The sequence below is a fragment of the Penaeus monodon genome, chromosome 26, assembly GCF_015228065.2.
Source record: "Penaeus monodon isolate SGIC_2016 chromosome 26, NSTDA_Pmon_1, whole genome shotgun sequence".
NCBI lineage: Eukaryota > Metazoa > Arthropoda > Malacostraca > Decapoda > Penaeidae > Penaeus > Penaeus monodon.
The window spans coordinates 32,990,481-33,000,015 of record NC_051411.1 but is presented as its reverse complement, the minus strand read 5'-3'; the positions used below and the strand labels follow the sequence as shown (position 1 = coordinate 33,000,015).

At 38.0% G+C, this 9,535-nt stretch overlaps 1 protein-coding gene across 4 annotated transcripts in view; it reads right to left on the bottom strand.

Annotated features, from left to right (window-relative positions):
• Positions 1 to 483: 483 nt before the first annotated feature.
• Positions 484 to 9,535, bottom strand: part of LOC119590087 (uncharacterized protein F59B2.12-like) — a 31,071-nt gene continuing 22,019 nt past the window's right edge. For all 4 annotated transcript variants that reach the window (XM_037938849.1, XM_037938850.1, XM_037938851.1 and 1 more), the window contains one exon: positions 484 to 3,532. In XM_037938849.1, coding sequence (XP_037794777.1) covers positions 812 to 3,532 — 2,721 coding nt within the window. In that variant the 3' untranslated portion in view covers positions 484 to 811. The remainder of the gene's footprint in view (positions 3,533 to 9,535) is intronic.

Here is a 9,535-nt window from a genome sequence, read left to right as displayed (position 1 = left end):
GTTACTTGCAGGTGGTCATATCCTTCGTACTAATAGAAATAAATAGAACTGGTGGGCTCTTTATGAGCTCCCTTGGAACTGGAGTCATCTTCGTGTGTCACTTTAGAACCAGAGACATTTTTGTAAGTTACCTTTATACTAGAGTTACCTGCATGAGTCACCTTGGTATCCTTATGTTTCTGGATCACCATAGAACTGGTGGATTCTTTGAGAGTTGCCTTGAAACTGGTGTCATCTTTGAGAATCACATTAGAACTGGTGTCATCCTTGTCAGTCACCTTGGAACTGGTGTCATCTTCGATTGTTAACTTGGAGCTTGTGTCGTCTTTGGGAATCATCTTGGAACTGGTTTCAGTTTTGTGAGTAATCTTGGAGCCCATGTTATCTTCATGACTCACCTTGGAACTAGTCTTACCTTTATGAGCCCTCTTTGAGCTAGTGTCATTTTTGTGATTCATCTTGGAGCTGGTGTCACCTTTATGAGTCACCTTAGAGCTGGTATCATTTTTGTGAGTCATCTTGGAACTGGTATTATCTTTGTGAATCCCCATGGAGCTGGTGTCATCTTTGTCAGTCACCTTGGAGTTGGTGCCATCTTTGTGAGTCGCCTCAGTGCTGGTGTCATTTCTGTGGGCAATCTTGAAACCTGATCCAGAATCAATATCTTTTTTATGCATGGTATCATTGTGAGTCACCTTGGTACTGTCAGCTTTATGAATAACTTTGGAGTTGGTGTCATCTTTGTGAGTAACCTTAGTGCTGGTGTCATTTTTGTTGTGAATCACCTTGGAGCTGGTGTCATCATTGTGAGTCATCTTGAAATCTGAGCCAGAATAGGTATTTTTTTATGCATGACCTTGGCGTTGGTATTATCTTTGTGAGTCACCTTGGAATCGGCATCATCTTTGTGAGTTATATTGGAACTGTTGTCATCTTTAGGAGTCACCTTGGAACCAGCATCATCTTTGTGAATATTGGAAATAGTGTCATCTTTGTGAGCCACCTTCGAGCTAATGTTACCTTTGTGAGTCGCCTTGGTATCCTTGCCATGTTTCTGGGTAACCATGGAACTGGTAGATTCTTTGTGAGCTGCCTTGGAACTGATGACATCTTTGAGAGACACCTTAGTACTGGTGTCATCTTTATGAATCACTGTGGAACCTGTGCCATTTTTGTGATGAGTCACCTTAGAACTGGTGCCTTTTCTGTGAGTCTCCTTGTAATAGGTACCATGTTTGTTATTTAGCATGGAGCTGGTACTTATATAAGCCATACTGGGACTGGTGTCATCTTTAGGAGTGACCTTCGTACAAATGTTACCTTCGTGAGTCACCTTCGTACCAATAGAACTGGTGGGCTCTTTATGAGCTCCCTTGGAACTGGAGTCATCTTCGTGTGTCACTTTAGAACCAGAGACATTTTTGTAAGTTACCTTTATACTAGAGTTACCTGCATGAGTCACCTTGGTATCCTTATGTTTCTGGATCACCATGGAACTGGTGGATTCTTTGAGAGTTGCCTTGAAACTGGTGTCATCTTTGAGAATCACATTAGAACTGGTGTCATCCTTGTCAGTCACCTTGGAACTGGTGTCATCTTTGATTGTTAACTTGGAGCTTGTGTCGTCTTTGGGAATCATCTTGGAACTGGTTTCAGTTTTGTGAGTAACCTTGGAGCCCGTGTTATCTTCATGACTCACCTTGGAACTAGTCTTACCTTTATGAGCCCTCTTTGAGCTAGTGTCATTTTTGTGATTCATCTTGGAGCTGGTGTCACCTTTATGAGTCACCTTAGAGCTGGTATCATTTTTGCGAGTCATCTTGGAACTGGTATTATCTTTGTGAATCCCCATGGAGCTGGTGTCATCTTTGTCAGTCACCTTGGAGTTGGTGCCATCTTTGTGAGTCGCTTCAGTGCTGGTGTCATTTCTGTGGGCAATCTTGAAACCTGATCCAGAATCAATATCTTTTTTATGCATGGTATCATTGTGAGTCACCTTAGTACTGTCAGCTTTATGAATAACTTTGGAGTTGGTGTCATCTTTGTGAGTAACCTTGGTGCTGGTGTCATTTTTGTTGCGAGTCACCTTGGAGCTGGTGCCATCATTGTGAGTCATCTTGAAATCTGAGCCAGAATAGGTATCTTTTTTATGCATGACCTTGGCATTGGTATTATCTTTGTGAGTCACTTTGGTACTAGTGTCATCTTTATGAGTCATCTTATAGTTAGTGTCATCTTTGTTAGTAACCTTGGAGTTGGTATAATTTTTACAACTCGTCTTAGGACTAGTGTCATATCTGCTAGTCACAATGGAACTGTTTTCATTTTTTGGAGTCGTTTTTGTACTGGTATCATTTTTTTTAGGACTTTCCTTTGAATTGACATTGTCAACACTTTTTTTAACAGTAGTTACTGGTGAACCCAGACACAGATCTACACAATTTTCTTCTATCTGATGACCAACTGGCCTATTTTCCTCCTGTACTTTTAGATACAGGTTATCTGTCTTGGTTGCTTTATCACTTTCGTCACTTCCTGTTCTCTGATTTAAGAGAATCAGGCCTTCTTGCTGTTCTCGTGATACTATGGATTCACTTGCACCAATATAATTAAATTTTGAATGTATCACAGTATCTTCTTGCTGTCTATGACTATTAGCACTCTGAACACTTATTCTATAATTGGTAGTTGACATTTGTGGTATAGTTTCTTGGCTTTGCACCCAAGTACCTATTTTCCTTGGTACAATTTCTTTTAACCAACAGCCTTTGAGTATATATGACTTGTTACTATTAAGAAACTTTGACAGTCCTGGTGATCGTTTCACACAATTTTTGTTTATCTTCATTTTTGCATATTTACAATCAGTCCAATGAACAAGACCATACTTAAAAATTCTTTCACCATTTATATAATCATTTGACTCAAAATTTGAATTCTCACTTGTACTTGGGCTTCCTCCTTGGTTTAAAGTTGACTTTTCATTTTCCTGATTTCTACACAACTGTATTTCATTGGATTCATACTGCTTATTTCTTAAATGGTTTACAATAGAATCTCTGCTATTTTCATGTAATCGACCTTTATGTATATCCAAATCTCTTTGTGCAATATCACTATTGATAGTATGGCTAACTCCTGTTCCTGAAAAACATTCACTTCTCACAAAGTCATTTCCTGAATACCCCGACATATCAGTTTCCAAATTATTCCAAGCAATGCTTTCCTGGTACTGGGTTGGTTCTCTGCCCCTTGAGAAATTATTGCTATAAGTAGTTTCACTTTCAACTGCACTTGACAACTTATAGGAATTATATTCAGGTGGAGTAATTCTAGGGTCATGAATCCAACCACTACTGCTTCCAGGATTCTGACAATACCTTTCCCAGGAATGATTATTGGATCCTGCCTGATATCTTCTGGCTTGAAATGTATGAAATCTGTTCTGCACATTTTCTCCATATCTTTTGACAGACGATTTATCGAAGATCACAGTTTCCTCATCACTGCCTCTCCCACTTCTTTCTACAAGCTAAAAGACAAAAATTAAAAACAAATGAAAATATGGAAATCCACAAATTTGATCTATACTAAATGTATACACATTAGTTTTATATATATAATGCATTATGTACATTCCTATATACACATATGATAATATTCATACATGAATACAAACATCAATGCACACAAATATTTACAATAAACAATATACCACTTAGAAAGTTGTACTATGTATCTGTATGCAAGACTTAATCATACACATAAAACTGATATACATGTTTATATGTGTATATCAAGTATCTGTATGTTAAGGTGTATTTATACATCTTAACATTTATATCCATATATAACCAAATATACATATATATTATATATGCACATATGTATGTTTATGTATATACATGTAGACATTTTTGTGCATAAGTATACATGATATGTAGATGTGTATATATATATAGCCAGAAAGAGAATGTGAATATGTATAAATATAAATATGTGTATACATATACATATATATGCATATTTCAATGTGTGGGTATTTACCATATAGGGGAGACATCATAGACAAGCAATAAAGAGGTGTATTAAGAATGAAGACTCCTCTATAATGAAAATGGAGAATGGGTCTAACATTTATAGCATCAGCCATTCCTAAAAACATCACCTTTTATGGACAGCAGGAAGCTTTTACATTTAGGTTTTATTTTTCTTGTCATTATTTTAATGCGTGATAAGTGAAAATACCATGATTGCAATGGCGTGACTTTATATAGTAAAAAAGAAAAAAAATAGTAATACTGAATAAAGATGTTTGCTAGCTAGCTTATTTTGGGCAGTATGTGCTTTGCACAAATGTAACAACTTCAGTTGTCACATACGAGATCATATTCTACAGTATGTAAGTCCCTCTTTAAAATAATTAATAGCTTCCAAGAAATTGAGGATTTGGGAAAAGTGACAAGGGAGAAGGAAAAAGGGATTATGGTACTAATGAAAAGCAAGTACTCACAATTTAACCATTATCTTATATTTTGAACCACCTTAAAGTATATTTGGTATAAATTAAGGACTTCTTTTAGTAAATTCTACACATTTCCTTGTATATGTGACCTTTCCATAACATGTATAGATTCAATTATTTACCATGTCTATTACATTTTTTCTAATAAATTAAGGAACATCTGATTATTATTATTATTGATTAACATGTGCACTAATTAATACTTAATAAATATCTGATGCCTGAAAATTAAGCAGTATGGTATACCCTTACACTTGGTATGGACCATTCCCATATTTGGGATGGTTCATACATTAGATGACAATGCCCTATGCTGGTGGTATATCTTCTTATCAATGTTTCTCACTTTCACTAGTGCTGTACATCCCCAGCACCATCCTTTACAAATCTACATACCTATAAAAATATATGAGCTATATGTATACATATGTACACTTACACACATGCTATAATATACCCCCTAGACCAGAATTTACCTCTAGCTTTTGCATAAGTATACTACAATATTACCAAAGATAATTATCATCAAGGGTGCATGGCCGCATCCACCCTTCGTTACCAGCCACAAGGGTCCCTCACGGCGAGTCTCCAGGCAGGCCCTCGGCCCATTTTTAATTCCTTGCAACAGGTCTCATTGAACTGCCCAAGCCATGACCTCCAGGTCATCTCACGGGCCTCTTCCACCCAAGATTGTCTCACAAAGACAACCTGATGCGTAGGGTCATCCACAGGGAAGTGAGCTGGGTGCCCATATAGCCTGAGTTGGCAATCCCAGATTATGCAAGTAACAGGTCCCATGTCAGTCTCAAAGTGTAGCCATTGGTTAGACACATGGTCCTGCCAACTGTACCTCATGATCTGGCTAAGAAACTCATTACAAAAGACATGGAAGACGAAACTCCAAGCTACTAGATAGCGTCCAGGTTTTGCTTCCATAGAGCAAAACTGGTAGTATCAATGCCTTGGAGACATAGCTTGGTCCTTCTGCATAGGTACCGACATCTCCAAATGCTCTTGCTGATCGAGTTCATGGCTTCTGTTGCTGTCTACAGATTGTTTAGTGTGACAGCCCAGAAATATGGAAAGATATGCAAAGCTCTGTGAGTTCAATATCCTCAGTGCAAGCATGGATCGTCTGAATGGGTTCCCCTAACAGGCCCCCAAAGTCTTGAATCTTGGTCTTGGTCCAGACTTCTAGCCCAAGGGCTTTGCCTCATTGCTAAATACATCAAGAGTCACCACCAGTGACTCCAGAGACTCAGATAGGATAGTAACATCATTGACAAGATCTGAGACCTTGATATTGCCCAGTGTTGCTCCACGCTGACTTTGGCAAATAGCTTTCTGCATTACCCAGTCCATGCAGGTGTTAAAAAGTGTTGGTGTGAGGACACAGCCTTGCCTCACCCCTGAATTAACATGGAAGAAGTTTGACAGGCACCCACCACTCTTTACAGCACTTTCAGTACCAGTATATAGGCTTGCTATTAGGCCAATGATCTGTCATAATTCCCAAGTCTCAGAATCTCCCACAGCAATTATCGATGCACTGAGTCAAACGCCTTCTTGAGGTCTATGTAGGTTGCAAGCAACCCATGACCGAATTCACGACAGCATTTCACAATTACTTGAAGCGCTAGGATACAGTCTATTGTGAACTTGCCAGGAGTGAATCCAGACTGCTCCAGTCTCTGGTGCCTTAGTAGGTGGTTGCAGGTCTGTTACAGAAGAATGTGGGCAAAAACTTTCCTTGGTATGCTGAGCAGTGTAATGCCACGGTAGTTGCTACAGTCTCAATGATCCCCTTTCCCTTTCCAGAGAGGGATGAACAAACCCCTCAACAGATCAGAGGGGATTGGTGACAGACGGCCAGATAGCAGTCAAGATAGCATGCAAATCCTGTGCCATAGGTTCACACCCAGCCTTTAGCAGTTCAGCAGGGATATCACATATGCCTGCATTTTTCCAAAACTTCAGCTTGGTAGTCACCACCATAGCCTCCATTAGGATAGGAGGTTCCTTGCTGATCCTGCCATAATTGCTCATCATCCAGTGTTACCTCCACTACTAAGGGTTGAAGTTGGCTGGAGATGGGTTTGGCTACTCCTTGGGGGTGATGACCATAGCCTTGGCCCAACTAGTAGATGTACCCACCCATACTGATCACCATTGTGTTAATGGTGATCATTGATCTCAAACCTGTGGATATTTCTTGTGCATCGTGTAATGAATTCTACAGCCCACCATATTAAACTCAAAAGTGAAATAATTATTTACAGGCCTAATTAGTGGAAACTGTCCTTCATCACACTGTACAAGCGACAATGTTCTGAGAATTTGACATACACATTTTTTTGGCTAAGGTTTGGACAAGTATGTTCAAATTTGAAACTGTTATTATAATTATCATCCTTACCAGTATGGTGATAATAAAAATGATAATAAAATGACTATAATAATACTGATGCTGATTATGATCATAAAAACTACAATAGTCACCATCATCATTATTATCCTTATCATTATTGTAATTATTATATAATTATAATGATAATTATGTCATTATTATAATAATTACTATTATTATCATCATCATCATGTACTGCAACATGTACAAAAAATGTTGTTACTATAATCAGTTGTGCTAATTAAGAGTTTTAGTCTGGACAATAACAAGTGAACAACAAACATTCAAAACTAGTGTTCAAAATGTTTTGCACATATAAGGCACACATCTATGGGGTTCGTTAAAGCAGCATGTCGCATGTCTTTGCTTATAGTTATTTTTTAGACAAATGAACCAACTTCATCAAAACTTTTTTTATATATATTTAATTGATTTCATACAAAAGATCAATCCCACTTGGCTGGGCTTAAAACAGTACTTAGAATGTCTGTAGAGGCACTAGTAGAAGAATGTGGGTGGGTGGAGGAAAATGGAGTGATGTGAAGGTATTACTGGGAGAAAGATATTAAGGATGAAGAGTAGTAATAAAGGGAGATAGGACAGAAAATGACTAAGACTGCAGATCAAGTGGAGGGTGTTGAAAGAGAGAGATATGAATGTTTTCTGAAGCTTGAATAATGCCCTGAGTAAATGATTGGGAATGGGTCAAGAAGTCAAAAAGCTTTGAGGAGGAGGTAGCAGATGCAGTGATCAGAGCCAGGAGTCAGAAGTTGGATTAGGTGACAGCTGAAAGTACTTACTTTTCATTTACTTACCAGCTAATCCTTCAAAACTCTCTCAATATTTTCTTTGCCAGGTAAGTGGCAAAGAAAGTACTGAGGAAGTATCTTTCTGTTAACTTTACTTTTATTTCTAATATATAACTTCTTACTGAACAGAGTTTCTACATTATCTTCTCAGTGTACTGGTGTAGATGGTATTTTTTTCCATTAGATTTCTGTATTCCTCTGAGAAGTAGGTCATATGAGTTTTTAAGTTAAAAAAAAATAGCACTCACTGCTTCTTCACATATGAGGAAAAGACAGTCATTCATTTTTTTAAATATGTATTTCATTGTCTTTTTTCCTTTAGGCTGCCTTCTTCACACTGTCAGAAATATAGCTATTGGAATCTAGTGCTTTACTTGGAAATGTAAAACAAATACCTTGTATCATACTGCATTTATGTATAAAGATTCTGTATAGCTTTTTGAAGTAAACATTGTTACTGGCCACTGTAAAAAAATTCAGATACCTCATAAGAGATTTAAGTGAGCACATCACATGTGGTTCTTTTTTGTCTTGATTATCATTGGTTCACTGGAGGAAAGAACCTGTATACTGATCAAGTTTTCAAGAGTTTGAGCCTGTCTGGTGCTGCAAGTAATTAGGGCCCCAACTACTTCTGGCACACAGGGAGAGGAGGCAGACTACTTGATTAAGGCAAATAATTATTTGAGTATCTTCAATATTACTAGTTGCAGAGGGTAGTACTTGATGCTTCTTTTAATGAATACCGAATAGTTAGGTTCTTTACCACCTTGCTGTTCATTCTGAATACTAATGATGTACAAGAACTTGAAAATAAAATATCACAGAGAAATAGAGCCATACAAACCAAACTCTTTAAAATCATTCTGACATGCTTTCATGAATGTTCTGCCTTTAAGCATGGGAATAGTTTGCTGAGAAAGTCTTCTTTACTATATTGGAGAGTCAGCTTTAATTCTTTCCTCTTGTAAAGTTTGAAGTCCTATTTCCTAATTTGACTTTCTGCAATATGTTCTAATTGTTGGTAGCTTTTTCTCAGACTTTTTAGGTCATTAGCAGAGACTTTCCGGTTTATAGTAATCTGATTTTCTAGATGGGATTTACCTAAAAGGTAAGACCGGCACTCTCCGTGGAAAGGAACTGGGGACCCTACCACATACTCACTCCAAGATCATGACAGCATGAAAACTACAATTAAATATCATGCTGTGACCACGGCAGCTCAAACATGAACCTGACGTTAAAAAAAAAAAAAAAAAAAAAAAGAGTGGTCATTTCACCTGGTCAGTAGAGAGAGGGATAAAACAATAACCATGCGTGCATGAATCATCCTAATATTATGGATAGTTCATCTTAATGAACAGGTGTGTACAGGCATTTGAAGTAGAACATGCATTCCAAACAGTAGGATACAGTATGGTGGTAAGTTCTATCCAGTCCCAACTCTGACCTCAATGTGTTGATGCTGGTAATGAATCATGTCTGAGTCAATTTGTAAAATATTTTATTTAGGTATACATAGCATCATTATTAGCCCAAGTCAGTGCCGGGTAAATAGAGATGGTGACTCGATAAAAACACTGGGCGGAAGGCAATGGCAAACCACCGCTCTAAATTGCCAAGAAAAATCATGGAAAGCCTATGATCGTCAAGGCCGCGGTGGCCGAATTGTTAGAGTATCGGACTCAAGACTGTCACGACGGCAATCTGAATTCAAGGGTTCGAGTCGCCGACCGCCGCGTTGTTCCCTTGGGCAAGGAACTTCACCTTGATTGCCTACCTAGCCACTGGGTG